The 19,307-nt window shown below is 36.7% G+C and overlaps 2 protein-coding genes across 3 annotated transcripts in view; one reads left to right on the top strand and one right to left on the bottom strand.

Annotated features, from left to right (window-relative positions):
* Positions 1–980, bottom strand: part of LOC121375862 (phosphotriesterase-related protein-like) — a 30,631-nt gene extending 29,651 nt beyond the window's left edge. Inside the window, exon 1 of one of the 2 annotated variants that reach the window (XM_041503537.1) lies at positions 911–980. Coding sequence is in view for 1 of the 2 variants with exons in the window: in XM_041503536.1 (XP_041359470.1) it covers positions 68–72 (5 nt within the window). In the remaining variant the exon portion in view is untranslated. Of the gene's footprint in view, positions 1–67; positions 156–910 lie in introns of those variants that run through there. The other variant, XM_041503536.1, reaches the window with a different exon arrangement.
* Positions 981–1,118: 138 nt separating this feature from the next.
* LOC121374207 (kelch-like ECH-associated protein 1) overlaps positions 1,119–19,307 on the top strand; it is a 45,208-nt gene continuing 27,019 nt past the window's right edge. Inside the window, exon 1 of the mRNA XM_041501196.1 lies at positions 1,119–1,174. The gene's annotated coding sequence lies outside the window, so the exon portion shown is untranslated. The remainder of the gene's footprint in view (positions 1,175–19,307) is intronic.

Below are 19,307 nucleotides of genomic sequence, written 5' to 3'. Positions count from 1 at the left end.
CATTCAGTATATGTTTTTATTAATTTTTAATAACTTATTTTCATTGTTATTTTTTTTCTCTATTTACCCCATGTCGCAGAGGATGTTAAAGCGTTCTCGTTACACGAGCTTGGTAAATCGTTTTGACATTGTGGTAATTCGGGGGATGCCCATCACGTGACTCAAAATAATACGTCATACCTCTGTTCTTCAAATAGCTGTTATTTTTCTCCAAATTATGGACCGTTGACATAATTCAATTAGTTTTACAAAATATCAGTAATAAGTGAGTTATGGTAATTATGTAGATGGTTAAATAAAGTACTTTTAACGACAAATCAAATGTATATATTTTCAGATATTTTGTTAGGTTATTAATTAGGTCAACCATCCATGACAGAGCGCTTTTAAGGCTAAGCACTCGGGCTTGGATAAGCTTAAAGCAGTATTTATTAAGTTTTTTATTTTTAAAAATATGACAAGTTAATAAAAATATTTATAGTGTTAATGCTAATCAAAATACACCATTTAAAAAACAATTCAAGTTCACTTTCCTTTTTAGGTCTTCTGTCAATTTTTGTTAAACGAAGTTACCTCCCTTTAATAGAAAATTGTTAAACGATCGAAAACACGTGACGCCAGGATATATTATGGGATTAGTCTCAACTTTTTTTAAAATTTATATACATTGTATAGATTACTTTTTCAAGTGTTCGATTAGTACTTCAAAAATCGCTATCATTTTTATAAAACCAAAAACTGTTCCCGGTTCTTAAATTTGGCAGGTAATGACCCTTTAAGTTTAAGGTTCAGAAAATTCATTCGAATCATTAAAATTTTCCATTTCTGAATTCGATTATTAAGACGCGGTGTGGTAAATAAAGGACATATAACAGGAAATTCAGGTTACAATATCTTGTATTAAACAAACCCGTTCTGTTTTTATAAAATGAACTTTGCAGGAGCACTGCCACTGGGAACAAGAGAATCTGTAATCGGCCGAGCTATTCCGAATGTAACGCGTTATTTCGATTGTTTCCGTAAAAACACTGATTCTCAACGCTAATTACTGCGCTTGTGGTATATAACAATACACCTTAATAATTGATTATAACACCAGTCTATACGACAAACTACGTTTCTGCTATTTTATTTATAGGTATACCTACTTCCTGTTAAACGCATTTGTAAAAGGGTAAGTACCAATAATAATGTTTTTATCCTCATACATGTATGGATGTTTATTGTTGAACAAAATTAAGTTAATTTATGGTCAGTTGTTAACACCAGTTAGAAATGAAATGGTTAATACACAATCAATACATATTTAATTATGATATTTTATTGCGTTGGTTAGCAAAGTTTATGTTTTAAATACATTTGCCTTGGTTTAGCTTTGTCATTGGTGACATTACTCCATGGGTTATTCGTAATACACGCTCGTAGAAACGGTATTAAGAGTTGGGGAGGGGGCATGATCTTTAGTGGGGGTATACAGCCTCTAGTTGATATCAGGTCGTTTCGTAACCATACCGTTTCGTACCATACCGGTTCATACCCAAAAGCATACCAGTTCGTACCCAAAGGCATACCAGTTCGTAACCAGAGGAACATCGGCATGGAGCCTGGTGATCTCGCCCCATGTCGATCTCGCCCTGGGCGAGTTCGCCAGGACTTATTTTCATCATTAGGCGAAGTTATCATACATATTAGACTTGCTAGAAGACATATATTACAACATATATTATAGTATATATCTAATCTACTGTCATTATCAGCATGTTTTTGTGCCAAAACTACAGGGTTATACCACTTCTACTACTATTTTTGTGTTGGGACACGCTGTGGAGAGATCGCCATATTTACTTCCGTGTTGCATGTCTGTTTAGCGAAGTCGCCATTACATTATAACTCAACAATATTCAAGTTACAAGCAGTTTAATGTTTACTTCATTAAGTAAATACATGTGCAGTAGTCATGTTTTGATTTTCTTGTTGTAAAATGTAATACATTGGTAGTTTACTTGCAAGCCGGGTAATGGTGAACAGTTAATCAATCAAGATTAATCAAGTAATGATGGCATTAATTCAGTAAATTGTGAACGGTTATCAGTAACAGCACTTCCATGTTTAATTACCATTCACATTAATTACCACTGTTTAGTTTTAACCAAAGGATGTACTCACTCACAGTAACATACAATTTAATTGTGAATGCTGTACATTTATTTATTTACTGTAATGAAATAAACGAATATGCATCACTCAATAAAATCATAGTGATTTGGCACAGCTTGTTGAAGTGGAATGGACAGAACTAATAATTACGAATATATCACATTATACAAAAAAAAAAACAAGTAAGTACTGTTTATTTATTTATTATTAATAAAATAATGGTTATATGGCTCGCTGAGTAGTCAGTGAAATGTGGAAAAATTCTGACTATCTCGCCATAGCCTGGACATGCAAACTACGAAAATTACACATTACACAATAAAAACAAAACAATAAATGAATGTTGTCTTGTTCATATATTTATTATACCAAATTGAACCTCAAAGTGTGCACTTATGACAAATAGTTGCGTAGTAACGTGTGACAACTTCACCCAACATAAACATGCTACACTGAGAAAATCCTGGCGATCTCGCCACAGCCTGAAAAAGTGAAATAATAAGAAATGTAAACTTTAAAAATGTTACATTACATGATGAAAACAAACCATAAATGTGTACTTTACGTGTATTTATTATAATAAACTGTACCCATGAAGATATTGTCAAGTAATATGTAGGCGACTTCGCCCAACAGAAATCCAAATCGTAGAAAATCCTGGCGATCTCGCCCCAGTCTGAAAAAGTGAAATATATCTAAACACATTAACATTACACAATGGTAATAAATAACATGCGAATTCTGTCCATGTATTTATTATAAATAAACAACACTTATCATCGAATAACGATGTATAGCAACCTCGTCGGTTCAGTACATACTTTAGTATTTAGTATATATCAAATAATCGTTAAAATGTAAACTTAAACAAGAAAAATCCTGGCGATCTCGCCCCGGCTTGCAAGTGAAATCGTTTACTCGCCACAGCGTGTCCCAACACAAAAATAGTAGTATAAGTGGTATAACCCTGTAGTTTTGGCACAAAAACATGCTGATAATGACAGTAGATATATACTATAATATATATGTTGTAATATATGTCTTCTAGCAAGTCTAATATGTATGATAACTTCGCCTAACGATGAAAATAAGTCCTGGCGAACTCGCCCGGGGCGACTTCACCAGGGCGAGATTGACACGGGGCGAGATCGACATACTTCCATCGGCATACCAGTTCGTACCCACATTTGTAAATGTTATTTAATGAAAAACAAAACAACAAAAATCCAAGCCAACTGCATTTTAATAATTAGCGATTAGAAATTGTCACGAAGAATCATGTCAAGCGAAGTCAGCTTATTTGTTGATATATTTCAAACACATTACTTTCTACGTCCGTTCGGACTAAGCAAAAAGCAGATTGGATCTGTTGCGACAGATACTAAATATGTGTTAAAGCAAATGGATACATTAAAACAAAAAGTTGTATTCTTCTATCAAAAATGTATTACATCGGACAATGTAGGCATTATTAGACCTAAAAAAAAGTCCACATTCCAAAAACATGGGATATCAGATCTTATTATATTTTTGTTATATGTGCGTGCGTGTGTGCACGTAAGTACGTGTGCGTGTATGAATGTTTTTGTTTTGAGCATATATACGTACGAAGAGAGGATCGGTCTTGCGAAATATTCCGATCGATATCTCGGAACAGTTATGCATAAAAATAAACACCATCGCTGCATGTCGAATCAACACCAAATTACAAGACAAAAGAATTGCTCTTTGGCTACGAAAAGGTATGCTTTTTGGTTACGAAACGGCATGCTTCAGTGATGCACAGCATATAATTGCTCATTTAATGCTTATAAAAGATACTGAGTGATTATTACAACAAACGTTTTGCTAAATGTTACCATATGTTTGTAATATAACATTATAATTGTGTATTTAAAAAAAATATTAATGTTAGGTGTAATATATGACATTATTTAATTGGTTACGAACTGGTATGCTAGTGGTTACGAAACGGTATGGTACGAACGGGTTTGGGTACGAAACGTCTAGAAACCCCTCTAGTTGGGGGGGTGGGAGCACAAGCGGTATTTTTATCTTTATTTATACATCTGATCTATACTATAGTCCTTCCAACTTCCAAGTCCGGACTCGGAGGGATGTAGTAAGTGTGGTTTTTACTACGTCCAGATCTTGTTATAGTCGGGCTTGCAGACTCCGCAGGCTTGGCTATTTTTGGAATAAACATTTGGAAGCGCCATCTAGCATTTGTTGATATATATGCAAATAAATAATTTTCTAAGCTTAGCTGAATGTGGGTGCTGCCGGGTTTCTTTCTGTAGTGTTTGTATTAGTAATAATCAGTTAACTCGAAAATGATCAATGTAAAGGTATTTGACGTCAAACATAGGATTGTTGTGGTATTAGAGCGGAAATCTTTGCCAACTTTTTGGTTGTCGGGAATTGCCCAAAAAATACATAGCACTGAAAAGATGATAATTGGAAAGAATGCAAAAACTTACATTCATCACCCCAGCCTGGACCATCCACCTCATTGAAAACAATTCAGTTTCCCATGAGGAAAGTGAAGGGTCTGATTTAGAGAAATCGAAATGCTGTGTAATTTGTAAACAGTTTCCTCTACCAGCACACAAAGAATGTGTAAATCTTGTGAGTGTCAGGTGGGTACAATATCATAAAGGTGATCACTAGAAACGTTTTATAATATTCTCAAGTGATACCAAGGTTGTAAAGACAGACAGCACATGTCTGTGCCTTCTCACTGCATGCAGCAAATTTCTAAAGTGTTACTGTTCTGTATGTTGAAGTTTATGATTTGTTCCAGTTTAAAATATCTTGCATTCCAGTGTTTGTGTTAAAATTATTTGTCACAAATATTTTTAAGTTATTGGTTTTAGGTGCCTTTAGCCATGATAACAGGACATTAAAAAGACAAATTCTGGTGATATTCACACCAGGACTTGTTTGATGTTCACGCTCAATAATAAGGTTACATTTATTAACATTTTGTTGATAACGGGCCTCCATACTAAACAATCATAACACCCACAGTAACTGCGAGTTCCTTCCCTTTGTGTATATACGTCACCGCAACAAAACTAGTACGTTTTTCCTATTGGAAATTAATAACTTGAGTGGGAATTTTTTATTTCACTATATGCATGAAAGCATGAATAACAAAACAGCAAAAAAAATCATTGGGTTAGACAAATGTTTTTATTCAGAATCCCATTTTCCGATAAGCCACACAGTAATAGGGCTTGTTATGCTATATACCCTATATATAGCCTGTCTTCAAAACTTGTGGTACTATGTTTCAACCGTTTCTCAACCGAAATAGTGCAACAAATGGATATACAAACCAGAAATGTATAACCTACCATACTCACAAAATCCTTATTGAAGTAGGGTACTTGCATCATTAAACAACAACCTTAAAAAATATCCCCGCCATGTTAAATTTGTTAAGTAGAGGGAAACGACTATATTTAACATGTATCCAAACACAAATGTCCAACGTAAATGTAACATATTTACAGGGCTGGTTTCTTCACAACTGGTCGAAGATACATGTGTGAAGTACATCTTTTTAATTCAACTGGTTGAAAAAGCCCACAAACACAACACTTTTCATTATCTTCAGTTTCCGATTCCGAGAAGTTGTCATTTGATATCAGCACGTTATCATCTCCTGAGGGCCCTGGCTGTGGCGAATTTGACTTTTTGCTTGGTACTACAGCTTTTGTTTTTCTTGAAGAAACAACTTTGGGGTTTCTAGAGGAAGAGACATATTCCTATAGTTGGGATGATACATCTGGCTCTGTAATTGGTTTTCCACCAATTTCCTTGTGAACTGAACGCCTGGGTTTAGACTGATTTATTATGGGGTACAACTGGCAGGTTAGTGGTAGAAATTAGGAAATATTTTCACTAGCCTGGGTGACTAGTAGCTGAGGAAAGTTACTAGTCCCTAGGAAAAATCACTAGCCCCCCACCCCCACTTCATTATTGAAGCAGTTTGAGAAGGCAAATCCATATGGGCACTATACACAGCAACTAAAATAAGTGTAACATACAAAAACGAACAGTGTTTTCACAGGTTCAGTTCAAGTATAACATGCTACACCAACTTGGTCATCATTCAGAAAATGTTTGTTGGTTTTTTTTTTAATTACCCCCTCAAGGTAGCAGCAAAGGGTGGAGTGTTTACAAAAAAAATAATAGTAGTTATAATATTAAATTAAGTCATAAAACTCAGGAATTATCTTTACTGTTACTGAATTATTTTATTCTGTCCTAATACACTCAGATGTCCACTGGTAAACTCGGAACTCTCCACTCGAGAAATTTGGAAGTGGCTAGTTAAAATCGATCAATGCTAACATGATCTATTACAATGCGTTTAATTAAAGACTGTATTTATTACAGACGAAACGAACACAAAACACCAACACACACACATACACACACACACTCACAAATGCACACAAACAGAAACACACACACACACACACACACACAAATAGAAAACAATTTCCCTTCCGAACATGCCTCATCTATAATTGGAATATTACAGCAATTTTAGGAATTCGGAAACAAAAAACGGAATGTTCCGATTGTGTTTACAGTATATATCCGAATTTATCGAGACCAAACGAAACTGCGATACTTTTGACTTTGTCAGTCTGTCATGGCAATTTATTTGAAATACATCTACAGTTTGTATGTTTAACAGGTTTCATTGGCAAAATAGTTTCGACTGTCTGGGTTACAACTGCCCAGTATTACTCGCTCGGGGGACTAACGTCATTTAAATTGTACTCGCCCCCAAGGATTTCTATTCACCTGGGGCGAGTGTTAGCTTCTATCCCTGCAGGTGACTTGAAAAGAAATTGTCAATAGTGTTTCCGTCTTGTGGTTGAGAAATATCAGCATTGTTACTCGCAGATTATTCAGCTCTTCTCTCTTTGGCATACCGGGCAGGTTTCAACAGAGATGAATCAAATGCTGTTAGGTTAAATCCCACTCTTCCTGAAAGCACTGAAGATTCCTGGGCATCAGCGAGATGTTGTAAGCTCAACATGCAATAGGCAGACATTGTAGCGGGTGAGAGTTCCAGAATGAGAACATTGCCATTTTCAAGATTCATCACTGAAAACTTTAGAAAACAGTCCAAAACACCCCACATCCATCGGCTGAAGGATATGGCTTGTATGAGGTGGTAGAACAAACAGGATGATTCCATTCCGCACTGTAAAGTCAACCAAATAAGGTGAAATATGGGATCTGTGACCATCATACAACAATAAAGTCTTCTTATCTGCACCAACTTTTGCATACTTCGCAAAATGATCTATAAGCCATGTTTGAAATATCTCTGAATTGGACCATTCTGACTTACTAACAATGCCGTTCATACCAATGGTGGCTCTTTCTAATAGTTCTTGGTGCATTCAAGCCCCAGGAAAAATTAAAAATGGCGATAACCAGATACCAGTACAGCTGAGTTTGAAAATCATAGAAAAAAGGTATTAAGACATGTGCTGTGTTTATGAGTGGGTAAAGTTCAATCTTGCTTTCTTTGCTCGTTTAACTTTATTTTTACAAACATTTCTGTGAATATGACAGACATTTATTTACTTTCCCCATGCAAAAGTTAAATTCGTCCAAAATATTCAAATGTACATACTGTTGCGCACAAACGACGCAACCACCGAAACGGGGCAATGGATGATAAATAATTTCAGTTTAATTTACTGTAAGAAAAAAGTTAAAGTGTTTTGGAAATAACAAAAAACCCGCTATTTTTGTGTGCAGTTTAGAAAAAAAGTATGTTGTAGTACATACCATGCACCATAAGAATGTTCTCTGATGGAAAGGATCGCTCTCTGCCATCAGAGATTTTTTTTACATATATAACAAGGAATGGCTGACTGCCACACGGCAGACAAAGATTCCCCCTCTAATACAACAAAAAGTCAAAGTTTCACAATAAATACCATTACATTTAACTGAAACATTATTGAAACAGAGGTGCTGTCGGGTCTTTTTCCTGTAGTGTGTGTATTAGTGGTTACATACTACTGTATGTAAAATATTTGTTGTCAAAAATGATCAATGTAATGGTATTTAGCCTCAGACTTTGACTTTTTGTTGTATTAGAGGGGGAATCTTTGTCTGCCGTGTGGTAGTCAGCCATTCCGTGTTTTCGCTATGTAGAGATATCTCTGACGATGGAGAGTGACCATAACCATACAAATGTCCGTCAAGGTCTTGAACGGCAGAGTACTCAGGCTAGGAAAGACCATAAAAAATGTCCAGTTTCGTCTGTAATCGCCCATTACTAAATAGTCAAACCTGCAGCAATTTTGTTTTGTTAAATATTAGAAGTGAAAATATCAATAATTGATACAAAAAATGTAAAATATTTACCATGGATAAGACACATTTTCTCCGAATCATTTTTAAACCTTAAAATTAAACTTAGGTGATATCTCGAGAATATATAAACTTATTATTTAACTATGATATTTAAAATAGATTGTATATCTTTCTTTTTTTATACGCCCATCTATGATGGGTCGTGTTATGGTATGGCATTGTCTGTACGTCCGTCTGTTAATTTTTTCTTGTCCGGACCATATCTTGCATACAGGACCATCAAACTTCACACATGTAGGAACAACTTGGGATGGCGGTGTGTCGCATACTATTACTCGGTCATTGTGACCTATACCGGCCTCGGTGGCGTCGTGGTCTACAGGCTGGTAGGTGCTGCGTTCAGATCCCAGTCGAGGCATGGATTTTTTAATCCAGATACCGACTCCAAACCCTGAGTGAGTGCTCTGCAAGGCTCAATGGGTAGGTGTAAACCACTTGCACCGACCAGTGATCCATAACTGGTTCAACAAAGGCCATGGTTTGTGCTATTCTGCCTGTGGGAAGCGCAAATAAAAGATTCCTTGCTGCTAATCGGAAAGAGTAGCCCATGTAGTGGCGACAGCGGGTTTCCTCTCAAAATCTGTGTGGTCCGTAACCATATGTCTGACACCATATAACCGTAAATAAAATGTGTTGAGTGCGTCATTAAATAAAACATTTCTTTCTTTCTTTCTTTCTTTCATTGTGACCTACTTTTCACAGTCTACTGCACATAACTAAATCCTTGTTCGGACCATATCTTGCATACAGATGCATACAGGACCATAAAATCGAACGTAGGAACAACTTGGGATGATGGTGTGTCGCGTACTATAACTAGCTCACTGTGACCTACTTTTCACAGTCTACTGCACATAACAGTAAATCCTTGTCTGGACCATATCTTGCATACAGGACCATTAAACCACATGTAGGAACAATTTGGGATGGTAGTTGGTCCAAAACAAACTGTTCATCCATCCCATTGCAAACATTTCACATAATTAGACTTGAATCATACCCATAACATATTCATTAATATAGATATGGTTTTCCATCAAACTCCTGATGGGCGTATCATGTACCTCACCGGTACTCTTGTTTTTAAATGGCAAGCCAATCTTTTATATCCTTTTGTCATTAATAAGCTTAGTCCAGGGTGAACTCAATTTAAATTTCTATGTCCTGTTCAGAATATAATAATCTATGTGACTTAAAAATATATTAACTCACATTAAAGTTCTGTAACAGGGCATTGACCATCATACAAAGTGTAGCATCTGGCCAATGTTGTACAACATGTATGTCATGCCAGGCCTCTGAAAATTAAAAAGGTTAGGGGCCTAATTCTCGAAGGTCTCTTAGGCTCTGCTAGACAACAAAGCATCCTCTTTGCAAGTCTTTTAGCATTGCACTGCGAGATCACAAAGTTGCAAGAGTTTAGCGAATTAGGCCCCAGGTCTTCTAGATTATGGTAGCCCCACTCCCATGGCTAGTGATATTCAATGTTGGGCTAGTAAATAACTACTGCTGTTATGCCAGACATGGCTTCTAGATTATGGTAGCCCCACTCCCACGGCTAGTGATATTCAATGTTGGGCTAGTAAATAACTACTACTGTTATGCCAGACATGGCTTCTAGATTATGGTAGCCCCACTCCCATGGCTAGTGATATTCAATGTTGGGCTAGTAAATAACTACTACTGTCATGCCAGACATGGCTTCTAGATTATGGTAGCCCCACTCCCATGGCTAGTGATATTCAATGTTGGGCTAGTAAATAACTGCTATTGCCATGCCCAAAGGCTAATGAAAAAAAATGGTCAAATGTTACAGTTAAGTCTATTTTGGAAATATGAATATCCAGTCAAACCCTCAATATCCTTTAGGTGACATATCTGATTATTACTATTATTTAGTAAAGTTTTATTAAGGCTAGTGAATTTTTAATCGTGGCTAGTAAAAATATTTTAATCACTGATCCCCTGGCTAGTGGATTTTATAAACATTTTAATCACTGATCCCCTGGCTAGTGGATTTTATAAACATTTTAATCACTGATCCCCTGGCTAGTGGATTTTATAAACATTTTAATCACTGATCCCCTGGCTAGTGGATTTTATAAACATTTTAATCACTGATCCCCTGGCTAGTGGATTTTATAAACATTTTAATCACTGATCCCCTGGCTAGTGGATTTTATAAACATTTTAATCACTGATCCCCTGGCTAGTGGATTTTATAAACATTCCAGAAGCCCTGAAGGTGCATTTATAATCAGTTACACACAAATAAATTCAAGTAGAGGTCGTGCATTTCCTATTGGCGTAACTTGTTACGTCCATGTAAATTCAAGTAGAGGTCGTGCATTTCCTATTGGCGTAACTTGTCACGTCCATGTAAATTCAAGTAGAGGTCGTGCATTTCCTATTGGCGTAACTTGTCACGTCCATGTAAATTCAAGTAGAGGTCGTGCATTTCCTATTGGCGTAACTTGTCACGTCCATGTAAATTCAAGTAGAGGTCGTGCATTTCCTATTGGCGTAACTTGTTACGTCCATGTAAATTCAAGTAGAGGTCGTGCATTTCCTATTGGCGTAACTTGTCACGTCCATGTAAATTCAAGTAGAGGTCGTGCATTTCCTATTGGCGTAACTTGTTACGTCCATGTAAATTCAAGTAGAGGTCGTGCATTTCCTATTGGCGTAACTTGTCACGTCCATGTAAATTCAAGTAGAGGTCGTGCATTTCCTATTGGCGTAACTTGTTACGTCCATGTAAATTCAAGTAGAGGTCGTGCATTTCCTATTGGCGTAACTTGTTACGTCCATGTAAATTCAAGTAGAGGTCGTGCATTTCCTATTGGCGTAACTTGTCACGTCCATGTAAATTCAAGTAGAGGTCGTGCATTTCCTATTGGCGTAACTTGTCACGTCCATGTAAATTCAAGTAGAGGTCGTGCATTTCCTATTGGCGTAACTTGTCACGTCCATGTAAATTCAAGTAGAGGTCGTGCATTTCCTATTGGCGTAACTTGTCACGTCCATGTAAATTCAAGTAGAGGTCGTGCATTTCCTATTGGCGTAACTTGTCACGTCCATGTAAATTCAAGTAGAGGTCGTGCATTTCCTATTGGCGTAACTTGTCACGTCCATGTAAATTCAAGTAGAGGTCGTGCATTTCCTATTGGCGTAACTTGTCACGTCCATGTAAATTCAAGTAGAGGTCGTGCATTTCCTATTGGCGTAACTTGTCACGTCCATGTAAATTCAAGTAGAGGTCGTGCATTTCCTATTGGCGTAACTTGTCACGTCCATGTAAATTCAAGTAGAGGTCGTGCATTTCCTATTGGCGTAACTTGTCACGTCCATGTAAATTCAAGTAGAGGTCGTGCATTTCCTATTGGCGTAACTTGTCACGTCCATGTAAATTCAAGTAGAGGTCGTGCATTTCCTATTGGCGTAACTTGTTATGTCCATGTAAATTCAAGTAGAGGTGATGCATTTCCTATTGGCGTAACTTGTTACGTCCATGTAAATGATTTAATTGATTTAATAGTCTCTAGATTGTCTACCCCAATTCCTGGCATTTTACTGTACCTGTTGTTGGACACCGGTTGGGATGGGTCAAACATTAATCTATAGAGGGCAGCTGATGATTTGACCCATCACACATTAGCTGTACCACTGCAACTGAGCTATAGCATGCCCTGAACAAGGGCATGAAATTGTGGAACACTAAAGTAGAGTTTTATACAATGACAAACAAGAGTTACCACAAAGGATCTACATGTTGGAGATGGGGCTTTGTAGATTATGATTTGCATTTACATGCATTTACCTTCATCCTGTAGACCCAGTGGGTTTTTTTCTCTTTTTTTTTTTAAAGCTACTAATGCTATAAAATTTATAATGCACTTTTTTATTATAATAATCCAACACACTTTATTTTGGTAGCCAAATCAACCTAAATTTTTTTGACTGAGTGGTTAATTTAATTTCTCTCAAGTCTGTACAGAATGAACATGATTTCTTACTAATTACTACAAGTTGTGATTGTCTTGCAGCTTTGTATTCTAATAATTAAGTTCTTTATTTGTTTATTTCAGTAAAATTGCCATCCTATCATGATGGTTTTAATTAAATCTGTTTGTTCTTTTTGGATGTTTTTTTGGCAATTGCTTAATGGTACATTTATTACTTGACAAAATGTCTGAAATGCTTAGTCATCTTAGATGAATATTGCCTGATAATGACTGAATGTAAATGGTAGATTAATAGCATGGTGGCTTGATCAATATTAAGCCTTAACTTCCTGAGTGAAAGCACAGCTATATATACATGATGATATTGCAGAATTCCTCCACTGACTGTGATGGCTTGGCTCACCTACTTATACTTGTAAATGTATGTACATGTATATACAGTGAACTCCGTCTCAACTATACCTGTATTATAGATATGCAGACTAATGATTGAGACACTTATCTAATGTATATACATGTACCTACAGTGAACTCCGTCTCAACTATACCTGTATTATAGATATGCAGACTAATGATTGAGACACTTATCTAATGTATATACATGTACCTACAGTGAACTCCGTCTCAACTATACCTGTATTATAGATATGCAGACTAATGATTGAGACACTTATCTAATGTATGTACATGTACCTACAGTGAACTCCGTCTCAACTATACCTGTATTATAGATATGCAGACTAATGATTGAGACACTTATCTAATGTATATACATGTACCTACAGTGAACTCCGTCTCAACTATACCTGTATTATAGATATGCAGACTAATGATTGAGACACTTATCTAATGTATATACATGTACCTACAGTGAACTCCGTCTCAACTATACCTGTATTATAGATATGCAGACTAATGATTGAGACACTTATCTAATGTATGTACATGTACCTACAGTGAACTCCGTCTCAACTATACCTGTATTATAGATATGCAGACTAATGATTGAGACACTTATCTAATGTATATACATGTACCTACAGTGAACTCCGTCTCAACTATACCTGTATTATAGATATGCAGACTAATGATTGAGACACATATCTAATGTATATACATGTACCTACAGTGAACTCCGTCTCAACTATACCTGTATTATAGATATGCAGACTAATGATTGAGACACTTATCTAATGTATGTACATGTACCTACAGTGAACTCCGTCTCAACCATACCTGTATTATAGATATGCAGACTAATGAATGAGACACTTATCTAATATATATACATGTACCTACAGTGAACTCCGTCTCAACTATACCTGTATTATAGATATGCAGACTAATGTTTGAGACACTTATCTAATATATATACCGTACATGTACCTACAATGAACTCTGTCTCAACTATACCTGTATTATAGATATGCAGACTAATGATTGAGACATTTATCTAATGTATAATGTGTACCTACAGTGAACTTCGTCTCAACTATACCTGTATTATAGATATGCAGACTAATGATTGAGACACTTATCTAATGTATAATGTGTACCTACAGTGAACTCTGTCTCAACCATACCTGTATCATAGATATGCAGACTAATGGTTGAGACACTTATCTAATGTATAATATGTACCTACAGTGAACTGCGTCTCAATCATACCTGTATTATAGATATGCAGACTAATGATTGAGACACTTATCTAATGTATAATGTGTACCTACAGTGAACTCCGTCTCAACCATACCTGTATTATAGATATGCAGACTAATGCTTGAGACACTTATCTAATGTATAATGTGTACCTACAGTGAACTCCGTCTCAACTATACCTGTATTATAGATATGCAGACAAATGAATGAGACACTTATCTGATATATATACATGTACCTACAGTGAACTGTGTCTTAACTATACCTGTATTATAGATATGCAGACTAATGATTGAGACACTTATCTAATGTATAATGTGTACCTACAGTGAACTCTGTGTTTGACATCCAATATTTAATGATTAATAAATCAATGTGCTCTGGTGGTGTTGTTAAACAAACCAAACTTTAGAGCGCTCGTCTGAGGTGGATGAATCACAGGATCGGATCACCTCGGTGACCTATTCTTTTTTATTCTTTTTTCTCCATCCCAGCCAGAGCCCCACAACTGGTATATCAAAGGCTGTGGTTTGTGCTGTCCTGTCTATGGGAAAGTACCTATAAAACTTCCCAGTTGCTGCTAATGGAAAAATGTAGATAATTTTCTCTGAAGACTGCAAGTCAAAATAACTAAATGTTTGACAAGTCAAAATAACTAAATGTTTGACAAGTCAAAATAACTAAATGTTTGACAAGTCAAAATAACTAAATGTTTGACATTCCTTAGTCAATGATTATTAAATCAATATAGTCTATTGGTGTCGTTAAACAAAACAAACTCTTTTTGACACATGTATATTTAAAAGCTTGTTTACATAGAAAGGAAACCTATGGAATGTTTGTTGAATGACACTTCAGCCCATTTTAAACTATGTCTACATATATCCAGGGGTAGAATTAAAAAAAATTCAGGGCACGGCCATTTTGGCTTTGGGTTTGAGGAAATTTTTGGGGCACCAAGGCCAGTGGGCAGGGCACCAAGGGCAACATTTCTTTCAAGGGTAGGGCACCAAGGCCACTTTCTGTAAAGTTTTCACTGATGCGAGTGAGAGATGAGGTTCCCTGCGCAGAACAGTCTTTATAGAGCGACTGCGCAGTTACTTCTCGGCGACCACGTGGTTCTCGGATCTGTGGCTTGTAAACAATAACAATATGGTTGCGCCCATCGAAATTGCGTGTCTGAGAGTCGGCAATAATTTCTTTGGATTTCTGTTCTTATGGACGAATACACGGCAAGTGACAAATGCTGCAAAGTTCAATTTAGTTGGTACCAGGCATGAGAAGGGCACTAGGGCATACAAGGAAGGCAACCACGGCTACTTATGGCCATGGACACAGTCCACAGGCCATGGACACAGGGCACCTACGGCAATAGCCGTAGTGCCGTGGGCCAAAATCGATCCCTGTATATCTGGTGTCTAGTATACAGGTACGAGTATTTCAACACTTAGTCTTGGGCATAATCACTGAGCAAACCCACTGACAACAGTAAGGGTTTTTAACATCCTTTCACATAGGCAGTACAGCACATACAATGCCCTTTGATGTATTAGTCATGGAGCACTGGTTGGGATGGGTAAACATTGATGGGTTTATTGGGAGCAATCATTTCTACAAGCCAATGTGCCTTAGGCGATAGCTTTACCACTGAACCACATCTTTCAGTAGTTCTGCTGTGGGTTTCTTCTCTCATTCTTTACTTAGGCCCAAGTGTGAACATAGACATGTTGCACACCAAAAAGCCATATAAATACAATCAAACCTGTGTTAAGTAGCCACAAGAGAGAGTATCAAACTGTGGCCTTTAAAGACAGGTGGCTGCGTAATACAGGTCAGTTTATACAACAAGCACCGATTTCATTTGTCTGTAATCCGCATACGTTTACGTAATCCACAGTGCATAGAGTGGACAACACTTAAATGGAATCTACACCGCCCATTCGAATTGAAAGTGATTGATGTGGATTATGCATTATAGATTATGAATGATAATTATGGATTATAAATGGAATTTGCTCCATTTTAGATGATTTGGGGAAATAAAAATATGGGCTCTAAATACAGGTGGCAACAAGTATAGGTTTAACTATAGTTGAAATAGTTGTCACTGAAGAAATAAATATTTCTGTTCTTTTCTTTAATTAAGGCCAACTCAGAAAGAAATGAATTAGCCACGCTCCAGCACCCTCAGGCACTATGTAAACTATTATAGTAGTACATGTATTATTTATATATTTGTCGTAGTGTCATGCTCCAGCACACTTGGGCACTGTGTAAACTATTACAATAGTACATGTATTATTTATAGATTTGTCATAGTGTCTAGCTCCAGCACACTTGGGCACTGTGTAAACTATTACAATAGTACATGTATTATTTATAGATTTGTCATAGTGTCTAGCTCCAGCACACTCGGGCACTGTGTAAACTATTACAATAGTACATGTATTATTTATAGATTTGTCATAGTGTCTAGCTCCAGCACACTCGGGCACTGTGTAAACTATTACAATAGTACATGTATTATTTATAGATTTGTCATAGTGTCTAGCTCCAGCACACTCGGGCACTGTGTAAACTATTACAATAGTACATGTATTATTTATAGATTTGTCATAGTGTCTAGCTCCAGCACACTCGGGCACTGTGTAAACTATTACAATAGTACATGTATTATTTATAGATTTGTCATAGTGTCTAGCTCCAGCACACTTGGGCACTGTGTAAACTATTACAATAGTACATGTATTATTTATAGATTTGTCATAGTGTCTAGCTCCAGCACACTTGGGCACTGTGTAAACTATTACAATAGTACATGTATTATTTATAGATTTGTCAGCACACTTGGGCACTGTGTAAACTATTACAATAGTACATGTATTATTTATAGATTTGTCATAGTGTCTAGCTCCAGCACACTTGGGCACTGTGTAAACTATTACAATAGTACATGTATTATTTATAGATTTGTCATAGTGTCTAGCTCCAGCACACTTGGGCACTGTGTAAACTATTACAATAGTACATGTATTATTTATATATTTGTCGTAGTGTCATGCTCCAGCACACTTGGGCACTGTGTAAACTATTACAATAGTACATGTATTATTTATAGATTTGTCAGCACACTTGGGCACTGTGTAAACTATTACAATAGTACATGTATTATTTATAGATTTGTCATAGTGTCTAGCTCCAGCACACTCGGGCACTGTGTAAACTATTACAATAGTACATGTATTATTTATAGATTTGTCATAGTATCTAGCTCCAGCACACTCGGGCACTGTGTAAACTATTACAATAGTACATGTATTATTTATAGATTTGTCATAGTGTCTAGCTCCAGCACACTCGGGCACTGTGTAAACTATTACAATAGTACATTTATTATTTATATATTTTAGTTATTTTAGTATCTAGATAGGGAAGAAAACCCTCCTGCTTCCAGATAGGCTACTCTCATTCATTAAATACATGTAGTAAGAAAATATCTTTTATATGCACTTTCACTCCACAAAGCATTAAACAGTTAGTTTGTTTTGTTTAACGACACCACTAGAAACATTGATTTACTGAAAATTGTAGACTATTGGATGTCAAACATTTGATTATTGGTGACACATAGAAGAAACCCAGTACATTTTTTGCCATGTGCGGAAAGGGATCTTTTATATGCACTTTCCCACAGACAAGACACCACATACCACAACCTTAGATATACCAGTCTTGGGGCACTGGTTGGGATGGGAAAATGATAGCACTATACTACAGCCTCTAGTATACCAGCCATGCAGCATTGGGTAAGATGGGGGGGGGGGGAATAATCATGAATAGATCCACAGAGGGGGCAGTCGGTCATAGTATATGACACCTCAGCCGATCACACTATCTGTAGCACTGGGCTACATCCCACCCTGACATACAGTGAGTCCATTGTTATTGTAAAAACTACAGCCATAAAAATAACTAATACATTTATATGTGCTGAGTCATACTCAGTCATGGGTTAAAGGTCTAGCTAAACACTTTCAGTTTGTTGTATTGAGTTGATCAAATTATGGTATGACGCACAGCTTTTACACAGCTGATAATATTCACAGTCCAACAATGACTTGCCAGATTATGCACTGGCTATTAATTTTTAATATTTGTGACATTAAGATGGTGTATTGCTAACCATTATATTATTAACTATATGTTAAGATCCAGTGTTTGCTTTCTCATTCTAATTGTCTCTGTCTATCTCGCTCTTGCTGTCTGTCTCTTTCTCTTTCTTTCTCTCTCTCTCTCTCTCTCTCTCTCTCTCTCTCTCTCTCTCTCTCTCTCTCTCTCTCTCTCTCTCTCTCTCTCTCTCTCTCTCTCTCTCGCTGTTCCTCCTATCTTGATATATCTTAGTCTCTTAGTATATGCAAGAATGCACACAGTCCTTCCATGATAGTCCTGTTATACTTAGAGTAGACTAAGTCTGGCTTTCTGCCAGAAAAATTATTTGAGTGTATGTAATAAAGACAAAACAGAGCATGTAGGTGGTTATGGGTTTTAAATGTTTTGAAATTGGACTTTGCATTTAATGCACTTTGAGATATTTTAACAGCAGTTCTCTTACCATCATCTGTCTAAAAAACAGTATTAAAATATATCCATTAATTTCACAAATTTTATGGTTAATACTTTTACCCTACCAAACTTGTCTTTCTATTCAGTGGTCTCATTGGTGGGTCCAGAGGGATGTCATGTGGGTCCTGCCTGTTTGAAATGTCCTTGTTAATGACCTTTTATCTTCTTAAATTCAGGCGTCTCTGAGCATCTTAATTTGAAAATATTTCCTGGGAGTATGTCTTCAAACTCTCCTACAGATCTAGTTCCCTGTGGAGTATGTCTTCAAACTCTCCTACAGATCTCGTTCTCTATTGAGTATGTCTTCAAACTCACCTACAGATCTCGTTCCCTATGGAGCATGTCTTCGAACTCCCCTACAGATCTCGTTCCCTATGGAGCATGTCCTCGAACTCACCTACAGATCTCGTTCCCTATGGAGCATGTCCTCGAACTCACCTACAGATCTCGTTCCCTATGGAGCATGTCCTCGAACTCCCCTAC

The sequence above is a fragment of the Gigantopelta aegis genome, chromosome 6 (genome assembly GCF_016097555.1).
Source record: "Gigantopelta aegis isolate Gae_Host chromosome 6, Gae_host_genome, whole genome shotgun sequence".
Taxonomy (NCBI): Eukaryota; Metazoa; Mollusca; class Gastropoda; order Neomphalida; family Peltospiridae; genus Gigantopelta; species Gigantopelta aegis.
Note: the sequence above shows the minus strand (reverse complement) of the source record. Positions and strands in the feature narration are given on the sequence as shown.